The sequence below is a fragment of the Musa acuminata genome, chromosome BXJ1-6 (genome assembly GCF_036884655.1).
Source record: "Musa acuminata AAA Group cultivar baxijiao chromosome BXJ1-6, Cavendish_Baxijiao_AAA, whole genome shotgun sequence".
Taxonomy (NCBI): Eukaryota; Viridiplantae; Streptophyta; class Magnoliopsida; order Zingiberales; family Musaceae; genus Musa; species Musa acuminata.
Genome location: NC_088332.1, coordinates 9,971,977 through 9,991,402, shown reverse-complemented (window position 1 = coordinate 9,991,402; position 19,426 = coordinate 9,971,977). Strand labels below are relative to the sequence as shown.

Here is a 19,426-nt window from a genome sequence, read left to right as displayed (position 1 = left end):
GAACCCAAGAACGCAAACCTTGTGGAACTTGATGATCGACGATCCCCTCAATCGCTGCTTCGTTCTCCGCTACAAGAAGGGACGATCAAAAGGACGGGGAAGGGTTTTCAAGAGAACAAGAACTCAGGAACGGAAACCCTTGCGGAGCTTGATGCTCGAGGATCTAGTCCACCGCTGCTTTATCTTCCGCTACAAGAAGGGCCGAGCGAACTGGCGGACGCGACAGAGTGGAGGGCTGTGAAGGGTTTTCAAGAAAACAAGAATCAAGAACGCAAACCTTGTGGCAGTTGATGCTCGAGGATCTTCTCGATCGCTTGATTCGTTCTCCGCCACAAGATACGAGGGCGAGCACAAAGGCGACAGACGAAACAGAGAGGCGGAGATCGGCGACGGGTCTCCGAGAGCGCAATCACTCGAGAAGCCGATCCCTCCTCGTTCGTTTTTGGCCGCGGGAATCTCGACCCTTGCATTTGAGTTCGTCACATCGGTTCGTAGGCGGTAAACCGAACAGTTCCTAATAAAATCCGGATCCAATCATATCACAGTCGATCCAGCTGCTGTTCTAGAATGGTTAAGGATTCGGATCCGACCAATCCGCAACACTGCGCCTCGTGGTTGTAATCAAACGGTGGACAAATGACTGCCTCGTGGTCCCCCCTCATCTTCAAAAAGGTTCTCAACCGTCGACTTAAGAACATTTTCCATTTTTACAAGTTATGCAAATAACATACAAAGATTACATATCTAAAATATAGTTAACGTTCAATTGTTAGGTATGAAGGAAAAAGTATGGTGAAAATGAGAGCAACAATTTCCAATAATGTGGCTTCCACGAATGAAGGCTTATTACATATAGCCTTATGTCATTAGCTAAGCAGCAGATGTAAAGTTCCACAGACACAAAGGGATAAATGGAAACAGAAAATAAACAAAAAAAAAAAAAAAGGAACACATGAACACAACACAACCACGAGTTCCATAATTTATAACCGTAGAAAGGAACAGTATTAAGTGAAATATAAATGGTTGGAATAGCTGTTTAGTCAAGCAAAACCAAGCTAATTTTCCATAGATCTAACATGAGTCACGAAGATCTATTTGTTTTCCCAACTACGATCCAAAATGCAAGTACAATCCAAACATTAGGAGGCAAAAATCCCGTTCGTCTGAGTTGCTAAGAGCCAGTAATAAAACTTCCATACATGCTCAAATGGAAAGCTTAAAAGCTCATATTGAAAATGAATAACTAGAATTTGAACACCTATCTGCCTTATGTCTCCCTCCTAGACCGCCTGGCTCGTGGGGCTGAAGCATCATCTTTATCGTTCTCTTCTTTCTCGTCATCGTCGTTGCTTCCTGGAGCTTCAGACTCGGCAGCTCCAGAATTCCTGGTCTCGGTGGCGGTCGGTGCAACTGGAGCCTGTACAATGGTGGTCTTAAAAGGTTAAGCTCAATGTTAAGCTGCATACAGTGAATAAATGATGAGACCAGAGCATAAGATAACTCACCTGAGGCTTCTTTCTGCCAAAAAGAACCCTGAAGATAACGGTAGCAACCACTACCGCTACGGACACCAGGATTCCAATAGTGACGTTTGGTTGTTTCTCTGCTTTTTCAATGACATCCTGCATGGAAAGATGGGTTAGATATGGTGTCACAAAAACGAGCATCTATCAGCAAAGTTCTACTCATAACATGCAGAAGGTTGCCAACTAGATGTAATAGCAAAAGAAACTCATAAGAATGTTTGGGATGTGAACAAGAGAGAGAAGATTTGAAACTCACGATGAGTTTGATCTTGTATGGTTCCAAGAAGGGGACGTCTGCTATCTTGTATAGAACATCAAAAACTTTCTTCTGCGATAAAAAATATGAAAGTCATGAATGTAAATGCCAAGCCCAAAGGGAACAAACTCAAGTCGATTAATATTACAAATAAAACTGGTAGAACAACATTACCTGAAAACCTGACAGACCATCTGAAGATTCAGCAGCAGCATCTTCAGCCTTCTGCTTTTCTTTCTCAACTTCATATTTAGGCTTCCATGTCTCCGACCTATATGACTCCGCAACCTTCTCATCACCGGTTATCAAGATATTGTCAAAAAGAATGCCATCCTGCATTGTCCAAATCTCAATACCGATAGCAGCAATTGGCTCGAAATCTGGTTTGTCAAGCTCAAAGTAATCGGGGTTGTCTATCTCTTGTGGCTTCCAGATACCCTTGTAGTTCGGGTTATCAATTAAGGGAGCATGCCATTTTCCCTTGTATTCTGGATTCCTCTTCATTGGCTTCTTCCACTCTCCACAGCCGGGTGCTGCTTCACACTTTGGGTTGTCGATTTTTGGTGCCTCCCATTCCCCATCCTCGTCTTCATCCCAATCTTCTGGTTTTGTGGCTTCAGGATCATCAACCTCCTCAGGTTCATCATCCAACCATCCTTCCGGCTTGACAGCTTCCTCGTCTTCAATCTCCATTGGTGCATCTTCATCCCAGTCATCTGGCTTTACAGCATCAGGATCTGGAATTTTGGCCCTCTCATCCCAGTCCTCAGGCTTTTTATCATCAGGATCAGGTATGGTCTTGGGTGGAATAAGCGCTGGCTCTAAGTCATCAGCAGAGAAGAAATTTGTTTTCTTCTTTTCTTCTCCATCAACTAAAATTCTCAGCTCATTATCAGGTTTCAGAATAGCAGTATAGACATGAGAGAGTTTGTCAGATGGGACAGATGGAGGGTACTTCAAATGATGCTCCACAAACTTCCCAGTTTTGGGATTCTTATGCTGAAGGATGAAATGCACCTTATTCGTTGACCCACACTTATCTGGTCCAAACATTATAGTATATGGAGATTCATTGTCGAATCCCTTGGGAGACCATCCGGCTCCCTGAGGACGAAGATACTTCAGATATGCACCTCCACATTCAAGTCCATTTTGTAGTCGAACCTCAAACTGTAGAACAACAGTTCCATCCTTGAGGATGACAGGTTCATCGAGTTCCTTAACTATTGCATACTTCCTAGCCTTCTCACTCACAAGAAGCCCATAGTCTTCATGACCATCACTCTTGGAGTGTTCCCATAAACCTAATGACAGATACATAGCCCATACAGAAAAATTCAGATCCACAAATAATCATTATAGAGATCAAAATCTTGATCAATATGTGAGAAGAATTTCTTGCAAAAAAATGTAGCAAATATAGTGCTCAAAACAAACACCATTGTTCACTCAATATAAGGCAGTTAAAATATGTTTACCTCACTAGTTTTCCATTTTGATTGTGTTCGTTCTATACATTCTATCTCCAATTGTATATCAGTATAAACCATTTTTAATATCCATCAGAAGTTAACAGCTATCCTCAACTAATCAATGTAAAAAATTTGGCACCTCGTTCCTTGATTATCCTCTACACAAGGAGGGTTGTGTCGCAGATGAAGATGACAACCAAGCAAACCAGCCTTTCAAGTGGAAGGGAGGCAATTATCAAACAAGGCCATATCACAAATTATTTTAACAACATATCAAGTAATTAATGCATTTGGAGTGAAAAAGGATTAATCAAGTAGCAATCAGAAAAAGCATAGATAGATATGCAAACCGTCTTAAAATCCAAAACGAAAAAAATTATGCAAAGATTCAATATCAGAAATTTCAATAACAAGATACATGCAATGGTCAGACTGATAAATCTTAAACTAAAGAACTAAGAAATCTATTAATATTGTCCAAAATGGGGATCATCCCAATTTTCTGCTCACAAAGATGCAATACTTTACCAAGTTTATGGAATCATTCAAGGCCACAAAAATTTTGCATAAGATATCCAAGTCCTAAAGATAGCTAAAGAAGAATGAAACCAACAAATTGATTTTAGGATATGGCGGTGAGACTTTCCCATCGAGATGAATGCTTCGACAACTATTGGTCAAATATGCCACTGTGATAGAGGATAACAGAATCATATCAATGCATCTTCCATCTAGGTTAGGCCAACATAGAACTATGGAATCCCAAAATGGAGGCATTGGCGACCAAAGACATGTAACCACACCAATAGTGCAAATAAGTGTTTGCATGTTGGTTTGGTGATGTAATGCCAAAAGCTTCACTGGCAAACAAATTGAGATTTCCTCAACCAACTAAAAACAGTAAAATCAGTACATTCTACTTATTGTGGCTCAAGAAACCCTCACAAAACAACTTACAAAAAGTAAATTCTCTATGGCAAATAGTAGACCTCGTCCTTGTATAACTAACCGTCGGAGTCTTTAAGCATGAACTGAATCCCAATTACGGCCGATTACAACCCCAATCGATAAATCAGTAGATATAAGAGTAGAGTTTACTTATAATTTAGCATGCGTATGGCATGTTGCTAATGAATTAATTATTACGTTTGTATCAACCCACACCTAAAACAAGACTGGGAGCTTTCGTCGCCATGTTTAATCCTTTGTTGCCTACGCAAAATAGTATTTTTTTTATCCTAAAACACGGTGAAAATTTAGCAACGACATACAGCATACAAGTAATATAAATATTAAGAAAAGGAGACTCCTCGAGTCCTATGTCTCTTAGGCTCCACTACTTTAGCTATCTTAATTTAAAGCCTCAAGCACAAGATCTGAGAAGAATAACCACTGATAAGATCACAAGATGGAGATTAGTTATCAGGCAAAACCAAAGATGCAATCTTTACACCACGAGCACGAGTATGCTACACGAAGAGATCACTAACAGATCCGAAGGTGATGTTATACCTTTGTAATCCTCCTTCTCGGCCACGATCCATCGCCCCTCGAACGGCTCATCGAATGATTCGTAGAACAACTGGATCAAAACCCACGAATCTTTAATTTTTTAGCTAAACAGGTAGCAAAAAAACACAAGAGCAATCAACCCGGAGCGCGAAATACCGGATCCGACGCCCAAATCTGGAGAAGAGAGGACGCGATGAGCAGCAGGAGGAGCGGCGCGGCCATCTTCCCCCCACCCATCGTGAAGAGAAACAGCAGATCCTACAGGAACCCTAACGCGAGATCAAGATCCAAACGATGCCCCGCGGTGAAGATGGGCAAAGGAGAGAGCGTAAAGTGCAGTGGCGATCTTAAGGAGAATCCGATGGAGCAGATGCGTCCACGGGAACCGATCTGCCTCCTGCAATCGATTCTCTCCACGGGGCGATGAGAGAGGCGGGGCCGTAAATAAAACTCGCTGGTGACTCGTTTCCGCCAATCACATGAGAGACCACGTTGCTGCAACCAATAGGAAGACGCCACGTCATCTTCCTGTGATATGGATCGAGACAGGGTCCACCAGATAGCTGTTCTATCATTTGGGATGGTTATACATTTGATAAGAAAATTAATTGAAATTATAAGTGAATAATTTGAATGATCTAAATTAATATATGGTGAAATTTTACATTTTGAGGAGTCGAAGTTGATATTAGTATTTTTCTGAAACAATGATAGATTGTCCAAATATTCGTCAGTCAAATCTCGAGCTGTATGCGGTCAATAGACAAAGGTGTCAAGGTTGGAAGTGCTCTGTTCCGGGCTGTAACATATGAGCAGACTCCAACATCACTGCTCTGTTCCTGATGAGTTCTGCCACAACGAGGCACAGAGAAAGGTCTGAGAATGTGGATCGAGCGTAGTCTGTAATCTCGCTTTGGGAAACAAAGCGATGCATGTCCTCTGCCATCACCTGATGATGGCATCATGTGGTTGCACTGCTTCTGACGTGCAGCAGAAGCATAGAGCCGATCACCGAACCGGTAAAAGACAGAGAGAGAGAGAGAGAGTGAGGGACGGTGGGTTGTCTTCTGCAAGAAAAGCTGGGCGCGGCAACAGAGGAGGCGAGATATGAATCCATCCTTTCCATGGAAAAAGCAGAGGTGCACCGGTGAGCTTTTAAAAGGAAAAGATTTCAGGGCGGTCGGCCTCTTTGAGCAGAAGCAAGTGTTGAAAGCGATGATGACACGTCCATGTGGTGCAACATTCATGCTATAAGGACAGTTCATCTTAACTCATATATCTTACGTTAGACACTGAAGTTACTCTCTCGAAATTATTATTTTTTCTGAATATAAATTACGAAGGTATAATTCTAAGCTTAATATTTACGAGCATTCGCACTTTCAAAAAAATATCAGATAAGATTTTGAATCCTTAATATTTAGTATCTCGTATATCACCATCAATATATTATTATATTATATCATTATTATCGTGAGTAATTTATTTAAAAAATCTTATTTTATGACGGTTAGAAGTATTTTATATTTTTTAAAATTTACTTAGGGTACCCTAAGATGTATTTTTATAAGATATTAGTGTATATCTATCAAAATTTGAGTTAACCACCTTAAAAATAAATAGGATTATTATTTATATTATATTTGTGTTCTATACCAAAATATCGAGATGAATTCAATAATTACACTCATAAACGAACTACGCACTCAATATTAGAATTAATCTAAAAATATGTCAAATTCAACTTAGAAATCACTGATATTACATAAAATAGAAAAATTAATAGAATTACTATATATTTTATTATATTTGCCCATTATATTAAAATTTTAAACTTTAAGGTGTAATACTCACAAATTTTTTTTATTCAACTCCTTTTAGAGTCTCACCTTCGAAATATATATATATATATATATATATATATATATATATATATATGTATATATATATATATATATATGTATGTATATATATATATATATATATTTATATATATATGTATGTATATATGTATATATATATATATTTGTGTATATATATATATACACATATATATGTACATACATATATACATATATACATATATATACATATATATATATACATACATATATATATATATACATACATATATATATATATACATACATATATATATATATACATACATATATATATATATATATATATATATATATATATATATATATATATATATATATATATATATATATATATATATATATACCCATTGGTCACATGCAATCAGTTTGGTCTGCTTGACTGCCCCACCGGCCGGCCTCCGAGCCTTTCTCGGATCTCTGCCTCCACCATGTCCGACCCACTAAAGTAATCCCGTTCCTACCTGTCTTCCCATCGACCACATTAGGCTTATTTTGATATGGTTCGATCAAACCATCGACCGTATCGTATTGATTTGTAACCTAATTCACATCGGGCCCAAATAAATCGGAGAAGGAAGAAATGGGACATGAATGTCATTTGGAAAAAGGAATGGAAGCTTCGAAGTAATTTGACGTTCGGTTTGCCTATTTGGCGCGGGCTTGCCTTTTCTCTGTGCTGCTTGTAGAGATTAATTAGCAGGCCCCCCCGCATCTCGTCCCCGTCTTTCGTCCCCCTTACCGTCTACTGCATCTCGTCGGGGTTCATCTCACCGGCGAGAACACTGGAATCGTCACTCCGCCCGGCCGGAATCGCAGATCCGTAGCTCCCTCGCTCGCCTCTCCTTCCCGCTGCAACTCTTGTCTGCTCACCGGTGATGGTCTGATCCGCTGCCGGGAGCTCCTCCGAGGAGAGGTCGTCTAGGGCTTGGCCCTGTTCGCCTCATTCCTTTCCTTTTGTTTGAGGTGATGATGACACCCTCTTCGTTCTTCCTTCCTTTCTTTCATCTTGCCTCCTCGAATCGTGATCTTTTGGCGGTTTTGTTGGACTTTTTACATCTGCCCTTTTGATGTTTTGTTGTAATTTCATTGTTTTTTCTTGCATATGTCTTTTCTCTCTTTGATTTGATTTGGAGTCATTTTCTCACGTTTTGTTGCTTCTTTTTGGGGGAATTTTAAGGATCGCTGATTTATTTGTGTCGACGATGTGAATGGTTTGCGTGATCGCTTGAACCTTGTAATTTCCGATTAAAAGGGAACACTTTTGACGATTTGTTGGTGATAAGTTAGAAGACACTGACTTGGCTCTTTAAGCTGCTTGCTTATCTGTGACGACGGGAGATCAGATATTGTGCAGATTGCAAATGCTGGGATTGTGTAGGAGTGAGGACTATCTTTGTGCATGAGGATCTGATAAGACGCACGGCAAGATGTACGGGAAGACTCTTCCACATCATATCTCTGATTCCAACCGGAGGATTATCGAGACGAGTGGTCCGTCAAGGCGGGTCTATCAAGTGTGGAAAGGAAGCAACGTAAGGAATCACCAAGCTCGCATCTGCTCTATGATTCTGTGGAGTAATGAAACTCCTTTTGTTTTGATTTGATTGAGGAAAAAAAAGTGAAGCCATTTGGAAGCAAAAGGAGTTATGTCACCACTTAGGCATAAAAGTATACGATCGAGAATTTGGAGTAAAATCATATCTTACTTGCATATTTTTTAGGAGCTTTAGGATTAATAACAACACACCCTTTCCTTTATGTGCACTATTTGCCACCACTTATAGCATCCTGTTTATTCACTTCTGGTGCCTGTAATACAATCTTATATTTCGTGCGTGGTTATAACTTTTTTACCTTGTAGGGAATCGAGAACATAAAAGTTTATTGGATTGACCTATCTATCATATAGCATGAACCTTTCATTGCCTTTGGTAAAAAAGTAGCATAAATCTGACTTGTATATTTAGCAGGTTCTTGGCTGATAGTCTTGCACCATGGTGGATGGGTATGACATAAAAACTTAGGTTACTTACACAATAGAATACAAAATACCCTGTTCTGACCATGTTGCACTCGTTGCTACACGATGAATTTGAATTAGGCACTTCTAGAGTTATAAGCTGAAAAAGTCGTACTTCTTGCCAGGTTACAAGAATAAAGATAATTAGCTCTTAATGTTATTGCTTACACGCAAAATTTCTTTCCTTAAATTTGTAGCACAATAATCAGATTATTTGCCACGTTATTATCATTTCTTCGAGATTTCAAAGGCCTAATAAATATTATTTATCATTTTGTCACAACAGATGCTCTCTTGAGTTACCTGATGCAAGCCTTTTTTGTCTTTGTTGACCATAGATTGCTTTCTGTATACTATGCACTGGCTTATGAGGTTTCTTCTGAGTTGCATCTAACTTGCAAAACATGGTTCTCTCTAAATCACGTCAATATTCATGAACTAATTATCTGTTGATCATGCTAAGTGGTAGCCATGTACTGCATCTTGTATGCATTTAGGTGTTCTATTGTCGTACTTCTATTCTTTTCATCAGTTAACCTGCTAAGTGCTAACTGCTTAAGTCGGAAGAGAAATTAACCATCTCCCCTTTTCATATTTACAGAAATTCTTTCTGGGAGGGCGGCTTATATTTGGTCCAGATGCGAGATCTCTGGTCCTTACAATAAGTCTTATCGTAGTTCCAGTTATCCTCTTTGCTATATTTGTCTCACAGAAGCTGGTTAATGAGTTCCATCATTATGGAACTCTCATTATAGCTATCACTCTTATCTTTGCTGCATATGTGAGTGTCTTTATCTAATCACATTCAAATTTCATAGTGTTCTAGCTTTAGAAAAGTTTTTTTTTGGGTTAGCTCTTTGCAATCATGTTCTTAAGAAAGACCGATACCCTCGGGTAATTATGTTGGCAACTAAACCTTCATATAGCAAATATACGGACACAATGCAAAAGGTATAGAACGCAATGCAAGAAGGCCTATGGATGATTAAGAAGAGATCAGCAAATATATTTTGCCTCATCTAAAGCTTTTATGATATGCTAATAATACCTTTCCCAAGAACAAATTTGTAGAAGAGAGTCTTGCCATAGAATTGCACAGGTGTACCTTTAGATTTTAACCCTGCCTGTCGACGAACAGTGCCTAAACACTATTCTTGTGACTAAACAAATGATTCGAGCACCTATTTTGTATTTGTTGTTTTGGTATATATCGTAATGTAAAATGTTTGCTTGTGTTTTGCTAGCGAATTTCTTCACTTTCTAGAAACAAGTTATTTGCTATCTTGTACCTCATGCCACATTCATTACTAAGCTTAGGTAATTACTGTAAGTTCATCAAATTAACTACAGTTATAACAGAAGTATTCCTCTAATTCCTGAATTAAACCATTGAAAGTTGAACTGCATGGCATAAGTCAAATCTAGTATATATCATGAAACTAATAGCGTTGATGATATGAAAGCATGTGCCAGTTTTTATGTTTCACGGACCTTTGTTATAATCATTACTAAGCATGATTTCTTAGCATAATTGATTTTTGGTATATGCAGGATATTATTCTTCTCTTTCTTACTTCTAGCAGAGATCCAGGAATTGTTCCTCGTAATGCACATCCTCCTGAACCAACAGACAATGGTAATATCTCACCCGGTTTATGTGCGGACTGGCAAGGGAGTCATGGTGGCTCCTCAAGTCTGCCACCTACCAAAGATGTCTTTGTAAATGGCATTATCATAAAGGTCAAATATTGCAACACTTGCATGCTTTATCGCCCCCCTCGTTGCTCTCACTGCTCAATCTGCAACAACTGTGTGGAGCGCTTTGATCATCATTGTCCCTGGGTCGGGCAGTGTATTGGAAGAGTATGAATTTTCTTTTCTTTCTCCATACCTCATCCTCGTTAATTGCCTCCTTTTTACTATAAAATTATCCATGGATCATGAGCAAGTTCTTTTAACTAGAAACTCTGACCCGGAGTATAAAGAGCATAAAATTTTTGACAAAGGCTAAGTTAAGCTTGGATCCAAACAAGAGGTATTTGCCCTGCCTACTGCTCATCAGGGGATCTATGTTAACGACTGGGGAATTAAGTGTTGGATGAGATATTTCCCTTCTTCCAGCAGCCATACATGTCACATCCTAATTCCCCATTTTGCTATCAGAAAAATGTTATCTTTTGTCTTCTCAAGACTCCCATCCGCAAAACCCAACGATACATTCTTTTTCCACCCTTCTGTGCCTACAAGATCACTCATAGATCCAATGGAAAAGGAGGACTAACATAGTACAAAATTTATAATCCTTTGCTCCTCTTTCGTACAATACTGGTGGGAGAACCATAGAAAGGTAGCCGTCCTCCTTGGTTGCAATGTTGTTGAGATTCCGACTTTGATGATTTCTTCCAGTGTTTAGATGATAGGATCTAGGAAGGTGGTCTATGCTTCTAGTGCGGTGAACAGTAGCATTCAGTTGGTAAGATACAATGGGAGGCAGCATGAGGTGAGCCCCCTCTTGCCTGTGGGGCTTGATCTTGACCATTTATCATATATTTTAGATTTGAGCCATTCTCCAAACTATAAACTTTGTAGGCTTGAGCAAGCTCCTGTAGGCTTGCTTCTTAATGTGGATTTCTGGTTGGAGCCTGATACCTAGACCCCAACATCATCTTGCCAGCCAAAGCCCAATCCTTGCCAATGCTTGGCCCAGATTTGAAGTATCTTAAAACTTTGTTGTTCCAAACTTAATTTTTTTTAAATTATGTCATTATGTCATAATGGAGCTAGTTGTTTCTGTATTCTTCTGGAAAATAGTAGGTTTATTCTTCTATTTCACAGAGAAGTTGATGATTTGAGTTGAAATTACACACAAAATTTGGGTTATTCCGACTGTGGAGGCCCCTGCTGAATCATCTTGCATATTTCGTGCACCACTCTGTTACCTTTGCTTATCACCACCATCGATGCTATCATGCTTTTCTATTACCTCTTGATCTAGTCAATCAAAGATGAAAAACTAATTGACACATTATAGACACCACTAATTCCATCTTTTATGACTTATTTTGATTCATTTGCATTCAAGCAGAGGAACTATCATTTATTCTTTATGTTCATGTTTTCAACAACCATTCTATGCCTGTATGTCTTTGCCTTCTGCTGGGTCAACCTGAAAAAGATTATGGAAGCATATGAATGCAGTCTCTGGGCGGCTGTTCTGAAGTCACCTGTTTCTGGCATTCTCGTCATTTATACATTCATAGCCACTTGGTTTGTTGGGGGCTTGACAGCCTTCCACTTATACTTAATTTGCACCAATCAGGTTAGCTTTTTGTTTCTTAAGACATGGATTGCTGGTCAATTTTGTATGTTTCGCTGTGCAAACATAACTGCTTTATGTCCTCTTTGTAGACCACATATGAGAATTTTCGATATCGCTATGATGGCAAAATGAATCCGTATAACCATGGGTGCATCCATAATGTTAAGGAGGTCCTCTTCTCATCAGTTCCCAAGTCCATGAATAATTTCAGAGCAAAGGTGAAAGAGGATTCAGCTGGATTCACCTCATCGCGTTCTTTGGGGCGTGTTGTGAGTCCAGATATGCCGAAGACAAGCTTGGACCTAGAGAGTGGTGGGAAAAGGCATACCGTGGCTGCAGAGGAGCTTGAAGACATTCAGAGCCAGTTTGAGATCGGAGCGTCAGAAAGATGCGATACCCAACCACCACACTCAAACTGGCCTGGTGATAAAGGCAATTGGGAAATAACACACGACATCGAGGCACTGGCTGCTGAATTTGGAATGGAGCATGGATATGGGGACACAGGAAATACACGGGGGATTCCTTGAAATGATGTTGAGATGCAGATTGATAGTTGCTAATCCAGCTAACTGGGATCCATTCTAGGAGTGGTCAGACATGAAACAAAAAGCCTTTTGTCTGATTCATGCTGCGAATGGTTAACGAAGGACGAGTTTGTATCCAGTAACATGATGCAGCATCAACTGTATACACGTAGTTGATATGGAGTTGGAGGTGTTTGTAAATGTCTGCATGTGCTGTTGTTTTCTTGGGAATTCAATCTTTTCATCTGTCCTTTTTCTTCTTTATTGTATTGGGACCAAGATACTTCTTAGCCTGTTCAAGGTCAAGGCCAAGGCCAAGGCCAAGTAGAACTTGATGTTAGTTGTGGGTCTGTGTGTAAACTTCAACTCATTTCTTGCAGAACAGCTACCGAGACGTTGGATTGAATTTGGTGAGGATTTCATTGATTGTATTTGGGACCAAGATACTTCTTAGCCTGTTCAAGGTCAAGACCAAGGCCAAGTAGAACTTGATGTTAGTTGTGGGTCTGTGTGTAAACTTCAACTCATTTCTTACAGAACAGCTACCGCCCAAGATGGACGTTGGATTGAATTTGGTGAGGATTTCATTGATCACTGCAAGCAAACGCTTCCAGGTATGAGAGACACAACAGTAAGTCACCAACCTTCCATGTCGTTGCTTCTGTTGCTCTGATGATTTCATTTGCACTGCAGGGTTATGAAGCGTGTTTCTGCGTCAGTCCTGCTACTTCCACTGGCTTAATTCCTACGTCCTGGTAAGAAGCCAACTTAGCTTCAGACTGCATGTATAACCCCAGAAAGGTGTCCAAGCTGCAGGCGATACATGTCTAATACTGACTCTTTTTGAACCAAATATTCCAGGAAGGCCGCATTCACTGTATTAAATCGGAATATCTCATTTATTATTGTAGAAAAGCGAATCACACCACTAGCAATTTCGAGTACAAAGCGAAAGCTTCTCTCATGTATAACCAGATGGAAGCAGGGGCGGCTCCATGTTCGAAATCTTAGCGCAGAGATGGATGGTTCTTTTGGGTGGAGGAGTTGCTGTCTTCGGGGTGGCGCCTCCTAATGAGGTTGATGTTAATGTGCACGCCGGGGCTGCCCTGGGCGCAGCAGGCGTTGAAGAGCAATGAATTGTTGACACACTGCACATTGCTGTTCACCGGTGAGATAATTGGCTTCCGCTTGCTTGCTGTCTTCGTCCTCTTCCCTTCGGTGTCGTTCGCGTCCTCAGCCTGAGTCTCACCTTTCGCGTGATGAAGCTGCTGCTTTCCGATCTGACGGCCGTGGGAAGAGCCTAGATCCATGTAGGCGCCCACGTTGTACCCTGCAATGGTAATGGCCTTCGTCTCGTTCTCGTTCTCCTTCTTGGTAGCTGACTTCCCTGCGCTGCCGTTCTCTGTCGCTGAACTCTTCTCGTCTGTCTTTCGGGAAGCAGCGCGTCCTTTCATGTTGTCGTGCATGGAGTTGCTGTGATTACTGTTGTGGCTATTCCCTGCACCATTGCCGGCGCCTCTTGTGTTGGCATTGCCTTGCTCGATAGCGAGCTTTGGCCGCATAGGTTCAGGCGCTGGATGTGGCACCGGAGTGGCAGGAGGCTGCGTCAAGTTAGTCCTGGGGGATCGAGGTGGCGTTGGGGATGAAGTCTTGATGACCATAGGAGACTGCGGAGGAGTTGGGGAGGAATGCAGGGTTTGCTGTGACGGCACTGACTGTGGTGTCGGTACCGCAGATATGGCGGCGGCACCGTTGGTGGTTTTCAATGCAGGCCGTGGTGTTTCCTGAGTCCGGGTTGGTGGCGGTGGTTGGGTTTGGGCCGGTGCAGGCTGTGTTGGAGCTTGCGTAGGCAACAGACCTGCCCTACCAAGAGCGAGCGAGGCTTGGCGGATCGGCGGACCTCGAGGGGGCGGTGCCGGCTGTGGCTCCACTCGGGTCTGCGACGCAAGTCGGCGCAGCCAGGGACGTGCGGTCGGCGGCTGGTTCGCCATTGCCGCACTCTGTATCACTCGATGGAGTAACTCGAGAGAACCCAACACCGTATTTGTAGGGAGTGGCGTGGAGTGGCGAGCCAACGTCCAAGCTATACTGCCCAGAGGTGACGTTTGCGACACCAATTAACTAAAGGCGAGGGCAAGGAATCAGATACCGGCAAACGCCGCAAGGGAACTAAGGAGTGCGATGTTAACGGCCTCCAGTGGCAAGCAGCTCGGCATCAGATCTCCCGGTAGCTCTCACAGGAAGAACCACGTTACAAGCTCATCAGCACTCTCATGGTGCCTACTTCCTGGATTTGGACGTTGCTTGGACTTGTATGTGAATGCCTGTTGTGCTTCTCTGGACTCTGCTGGGAGAGTTTTGGAATCTGATGTCGATGCTCTTCCGGAGCCCAACCTGCCGTTCTTTCTATCTCGACCCTTTTTATTTTAATCTCGTATGCTTATCGTTGAAAACTGACACAGATGCGCCGTTTGGTGTTTTTTTTTGGGGGGCGCGGTCAACTGGATGGTGCGTCGGGAAAGGACATTGATCGAACAGGTGGTGGAAATCACGGTGGGCAAGGAATCTGTTCGAAGTAAACCCGGACAAAAAGCATCGCTCGCGCGTCGTCGTGGATTGCATGTCGCAAGGGCGAGGAGAATCGAATGGGCTGCCGGAAAGCTGGTTGGAGCTGAAGCCTTCTTGATGGCCCAAAGCAGATGTCCACGAGTTGCTGCTTAAGAGCGAGGGAGAAAACATGCGAGGAGTGCTTAGATATTCTTTTGTCGGTCGAGTCCACCACACATCTGCTCTGCCACTCTCCACTTTTATGAATCTTCTCCGATTCATTACGAACAGAAACCTCTGCTCTCATACGTAGCCACGGAGTAAGTGCGAGTCACTCGAGAGAGACGACAAAAAGCATCGTTACATACAAACTAGAAATATGAGAAGCTTTTGACAAAAGGTTTAATGGAAGGAGAAGAAGAGACACTTGAAATCCCAAGCTGATCTCCGGAGGAGAGCAGAGACAAAGAAGACCCGAACCAATAAGAAAACGCCACGTCCACCGGCTGGAGGGCGGGCGGGCGGGAGGACGCGCACCCAAACTGTAGCCTTGCTCGTCAGTAGTAGTAGGAGGAGGAAGACGATCCACCGAGCTGGAACCCGTCGGCGGCGGCGTCGTCCACCGCCGGCATCGGCCCGAACAGGGGGCTGTGCACGTAACCTTCCTCGAAGAAGATCCCGTGCGAGGCCGTGGTGCCCTGCACGCTGAACTCCTCCGCGTCGCACCACACGGACGATAAGTCCTCCTCGCCCGCCGCCGGAGCAGACACCGACTCCCATGGAGACGCCACCGCTGGAACCGGCGGCGGAGATGGCGGCAGCGTCGAGGCCGCGTATTGTATCCCGTCCTGCTGCTGGTGGTGGTAGTAGTAGTCAGCCCCATCGTATGGCATTGCATTGTCCGAGATAGGGTTGTAGTCGGCCTGACATCCCAGGGCGGGAAACATGGCCGCGGGGTGTCCGGAGCCCTGCAGAGGCGGCGGCGGGGACAGGAGGAAGGAGGAGGGCGGGGGCTGGAGGTCGGGGGAGAGGAAGGGAGTGAGCGAGGAGCCCGGCGGGAGGTCGGGGTACGCGAAGTTGGTGCGCGCTCGGGCGCCGCGAAAGGTGCGTGCGGCGCGGTCGTACGCCACGGCTGCCTCCTCCGCCGTGTCGAACGTGCCCAGCCAGTGGCGCTCCTTCGTCGCCGGGTCGCGTATCTCCGCCGCGTACCGGCCCCACGGCCGGCGCCGCACGCCGAGGTACCTCATGCCACCGCCACCGGCGTCGTTGCTGCTGTTGTCTTGCTGCGGCCTGCGATTGCTTCTCTTCTCCTGAGTGGGTTCAGAGGCTGGAATGGCAGAGGAGGAGGAAGAGGAGGAGAAGAAAAAGGAGAAGCCCATCGGACGATGTGTGGATGTCGAGGTTGAGGTGGTGGAGGGTTTGCATGGTGAAGGGTTTATATACAAGCAAGCAAAGGTGATGCAGTGAGAGAGATGGAGAGATACACATGATAATATATGTGAAGCTTGGCGCATGTTTAATCTAATGATCAATCTAATAAGGGAGGGGGTGGGGCCCACACATGATCAATCTAATGATTTGAAGTGTGGGGTTCAAGAAACATAAATCTAATGATTGGGAGTGGTGGAAAGGAGGCAATGTGGACTCAAAGTTAGTAAACACGGATTACATCTGACCATCCCTTTTATGATCATCTTGAGGTTTCCTCAATTTATATGGTTTTTCTTATCCTAGACCTTCTAAATTTCATTTTATTATCATTAGTTTCTTCTCTCTCTTTCTTGGTGTAACTCATGCTGATCATCTATTTTATGCTAAAAGAAAATATATGTTATTTTAAATGATTAATCAGTAATCAACATTCGAAGATCAGTCACTCGGATTATCGTATAGAATATTTATTTTTTATAAATTTCTGACTCAATATTTAAAATCTTTCTTTCAATTTTCGCTTCGAATCTCGTATTAACTTGCGCATCAAAATAGTATTATTAGTATTGGAGATATCGTCATGACGGTTAAAAATTTGTTTTGACGATATCAGATTGCCTTGATGATCATAAAATTTGTTCTTATGGAGTCGTGGCATAGATTTATGATCAACTTGACATGGTTCACTGCTTGAAAACTAATCATTTGCGACTCAAACTTTCTCCTTGAGGATTGAATTGATTGTTGAGAGTAAGGTTTTAGAGAGTCACAAGGCACATGCTGATAGATTAAAGAAAATGAAAACAAATCAGATGCAATCTAGAAGTGAAAAGAATATGGACTCAGGTTGGCATTAAAGAGCCCAAGTGATGGTCCCTATGCATTCATATATGCCTTTATGATCATTCTCTGATGGCATGGAGTTTGCTAATGATGAGGAGAAGCCCCTCCCCCCTCCACAACCATTGCCATCACATGAAATGATTAGATGCCACAGCTTTGAATATTTTGCAGTCTGCAACTGCCTCTTCTTGGCCTGCATTCATGAAAGAGAAGTTTCTTGAGAGCTCACCAGAAGCCAACCATGAGTTCATTGTATCTTGCAGCAACTATGATGGCCTTTACTCTTGTCATCTCTCTCTCTCTCTCTCTCTCTCTCTCTCTCTTCCATGGATTCATGTAATACACTCTCTCAGTCCAAAAACATTCTCTCCTGAATTGATGTGACCATCCACTCATGGCCTTGCCATGGAGAGACACAAAAAGATGCATTACAAAACAGAGAATGCATGATTTAATGCATTGCTAATAATCTAATGTTCAGAATCTAAATCTATGGGAGTTCAGATACAGATCATGTTCCAAATCACACACACATTTGTTTAAGTGAGGTATGAAAGGCTTATCATTGCCAATCCATGTGCTAGCAGATTGAGAAAGAACCAATGATAAGCTCCACAACCCAAAACACCTTTCCAAAGCCAAAGGTTCCTTCAATCTTTTCAATCTCAGAGGTGTGGAGAGTTTAGTTTGCTGTCCTATATTTGGTGTTGCAGGTCCCATGGAAGCCTCAGGGAGTCAAAAGATCTGTTGGTGTGCATGTGAAGGGAGGAGAACTTATTCTGCAGTGGTCAGATGACTCAGCCACTACAAACTTTTCACCCTTACATGTACACATACAATAGAGTTGAGTAAACACCAACCCAATGTCTGATAGCAAGAGGTTTTAGTATATCCTTCTCACAAGACCAATCCTGTTTCTAATCCTAATCCAAGGTCAAGGTGGAAAGCTATCTAGAAACTGCAAAATGCCATAAGCTGCATGGTCATACTGCACACATTTACTATTGCTGCAGAATGTTATGAGTTCTAGGAAGTTTGATCAAACATTTCCATAATTTTTATATCTTCAGATTAGTTTATGCAAATGAATGGCAAGGATGAGCATCACAGAGTAAGCATAGATGCCTACTCTGTCATATAGCTTCTTAAGTCAGTAACCCTTTCACTAATATCTATATAAGAAACACAAGCTTAAGTTTTTAGATCTAAAGAAGAGCTAACAGAGACTTCTACTTTTTAATAGAGAACAGTCAAACAACTCCATTTGAATGTTCTTCTGTATATGGATTGTTAGCTTTTATATGTAGAATTGCTCTAGCAGTATTGACAGTCTCCAACAATCAGCAGTTTCAGAGAGTGAGAAATCACATGGCACATCATATTGTAATGGTCAGGTATAACAGGAAAAGGACAAGGTTGCTCTTTAATAATGCAAGAATAGGCCAATGAAATGCTGCAAACAGTATTCACTACTGCAGAGTCTGATATGCTATTAAGTGTACTATACTTGAACAGTCACTCTTCCACTGAGATGAAAGATGATCCTAACTTTGTGACAGAGAGTAAATTGTTTAGGTCTAGACATGTGACAGGCTTTCAAGTTGTAATATGCTACATGTAATGCAGACAATAATTTATCTGACTTTTAACCCTACATCTTTGCAATATAGTCTGTGTGTCACTTAGGTTTAAACCTTTATTTCACTACTCTGGCACAGCCCTTGGTTGTTTGACACAGACCAAGGTGAAGTCAATCCTTTCTTTCTAAGAAAATTGTGTGTATATCATGCTACTTGATTTCCAGTTGGCATATAGACCTTCAATATAGGGTTTTGGATGTGTCAGAATTCTGTTAAAAGAAACAAGTTATGCATACATAACTTGATGGAAATAGCCAGAGAAATCTAGACAAGGTAATAGACAGGATGTGTTTCAAAGTAGATTAAGATCCAAAGTCGAGAATTCATCTTCTCTCAAGGCTTATTATGCCCTGATGAAATGAAGCATGAAGCAAACCGGGACAGAATGGGAGTTCATATGATCTTTAAAACAAATTGAAACAGTGA

General features: G+C 42.1%; 4 protein-coding genes across 5 annotated transcripts; 1 reads left to right on the top strand and 3 right to left on the bottom strand.

Annotated features, from left to right (window-relative positions):
- Window positions 1-953: 953 nt before the first annotated feature.
- On the bottom strand, window positions 954-5,178 carry LOC135676159 (calnexin homolog). The gene is made up of 6 exons (XM_065187023.1): window positions 4,926-5,178; window positions 4,770-4,839; window positions 1,960-3,089; window positions 1,786-1,857; window positions 1,509-1,625; window positions 954-1,420 (listed from the first exon to the last, which is right to left on the bottom strand). The coding sequence occupies exons 1-6, from the start codon at window positions 5,004-5,006 to the stop codon at window positions 1,271-1,273; spliced, it is 1,620 nt and encodes a 539-aa protein (XP_065043095.1). The 5' UTR covers window positions 5,007-5,178; the 3' UTR covers window positions 954-1,270.
- Window positions 5,179-7,347: 2,169 nt separating this feature from the next.
- LOC135676157 (probable protein S-acyltransferase 7) lies at window positions 7,348-12,921 on the top strand. 2 transcript variants are annotated; one of them, XM_065187021.1, is made up of 6 exons: window positions 7,348-7,636; window positions 8,028-8,205; window positions 9,295-9,474; window positions 10,245-10,556; window positions 11,779-12,012; window positions 12,102-12,921. In XM_065187021.1, exons 2-6 carry the CDS (start codon window positions 8,101-8,103, stop codon window positions 12,540-12,542), a joined length of 1,272 nt encoding a protein of 423 aa, XP_065043093.1. In that variant the 5' UTR covers window positions 7,348-7,636; window positions 8,028-8,100; the 3' UTR covers window positions 12,543-12,921. The 2 variants fall into 2 exon arrangements, with proteins under 2 accessions (XP_065043093.1, XP_065043092.1); XM_065187020.1 differs by having other exon boundaries at window positions 8,017-8,205.
- A 625-nt stretch (window positions 12,922-13,546) lies between these two features.
- On the bottom strand, window positions 13,547-14,530 carry LOC135675463 (uncharacterized). The gene has a single exon (XM_065185614.1). It carries the CDS (start codon window positions 14,528-14,530, stop codon window positions 13,547-13,549), a length of 984 nt encoding a protein of 327 aa, XP_065041686.1.
- A 973-nt stretch (window positions 14,531-15,503) lies between these two features.
- LOC135677699 (ethylene-responsive transcription factor LEP-like) lies at window positions 15,504-16,529 on the bottom strand. Its single transcript, XM_065190077.1, has one exon. It carries the CDS (start codon window positions 16,463-16,465, stop codon window positions 15,644-15,646), a length of 822 nt encoding a protein of 273 aa, XP_065046149.1. The 5' UTR covers window positions 16,466-16,529; the 3' UTR covers window positions 15,504-15,643.
- Between the last annotated feature and the right edge of the window lie 2,897 nt (window positions 16,530-19,426).

Bases quoted from the DNA above. Each gene is read 5' to 3' on its own strand.
- LOC135676157 (XM_065187021.1), top strand. From the start codon at position 8,101: ATGTACGGGAAGACTCTTCCACATCATATCTCTGATTCCAACCGGAGG. The intron at 8,206-9,294 runs GTAAGGAATCAC...TCATATTTACAG, and splicing joins AAGTGTGGAAAGGAAGCAAC to AAATTCTTTCTGGGAGGGCG. The intron at 9,475-10,244 runs GTGAGTGTCTTT...TGGTATATGCAG, and splicing joins CTCTTATCTTTGCTGCATAT to GATATTATTCTTCTCTTTCT.
- LOC135677699 (XM_065190077.1), bottom strand. From the start codon at position 16,465: ATGGGCTTCTCCTTTTTCTTCTCCTCCTCTTCCTCCTCCTCTGCCATT.
- LOC135675463 (XM_065185614.1), bottom strand. From the start codon at position 14,530: ATGGCGAACCAGCCGCCGACCGCACGTCCCTGGCTGCGCCGACTTGCG.
- LOC135676159 (XM_065187023.1), bottom strand. From the start codon at position 5,006: ATGGGTGGGGGGAAGATGGCCGCGCCGCTCCTCCTGCTGCTCATCGCG. The intron at 3,090-4,769 runs GTATAACATCAC...ATCTGTCATTAG, and splicing joins CGAGAAGGAGGATTACAAAG to GTTTATGGGAACACTCCAAG. The intron at 1,858-1,959 runs GTAATGTTGTTC...TTTTTATCGCAG, and splicing joins ATGGTCTGTCAGGTTTTCAG to AAGAAAGTTTTTGATGTTCT.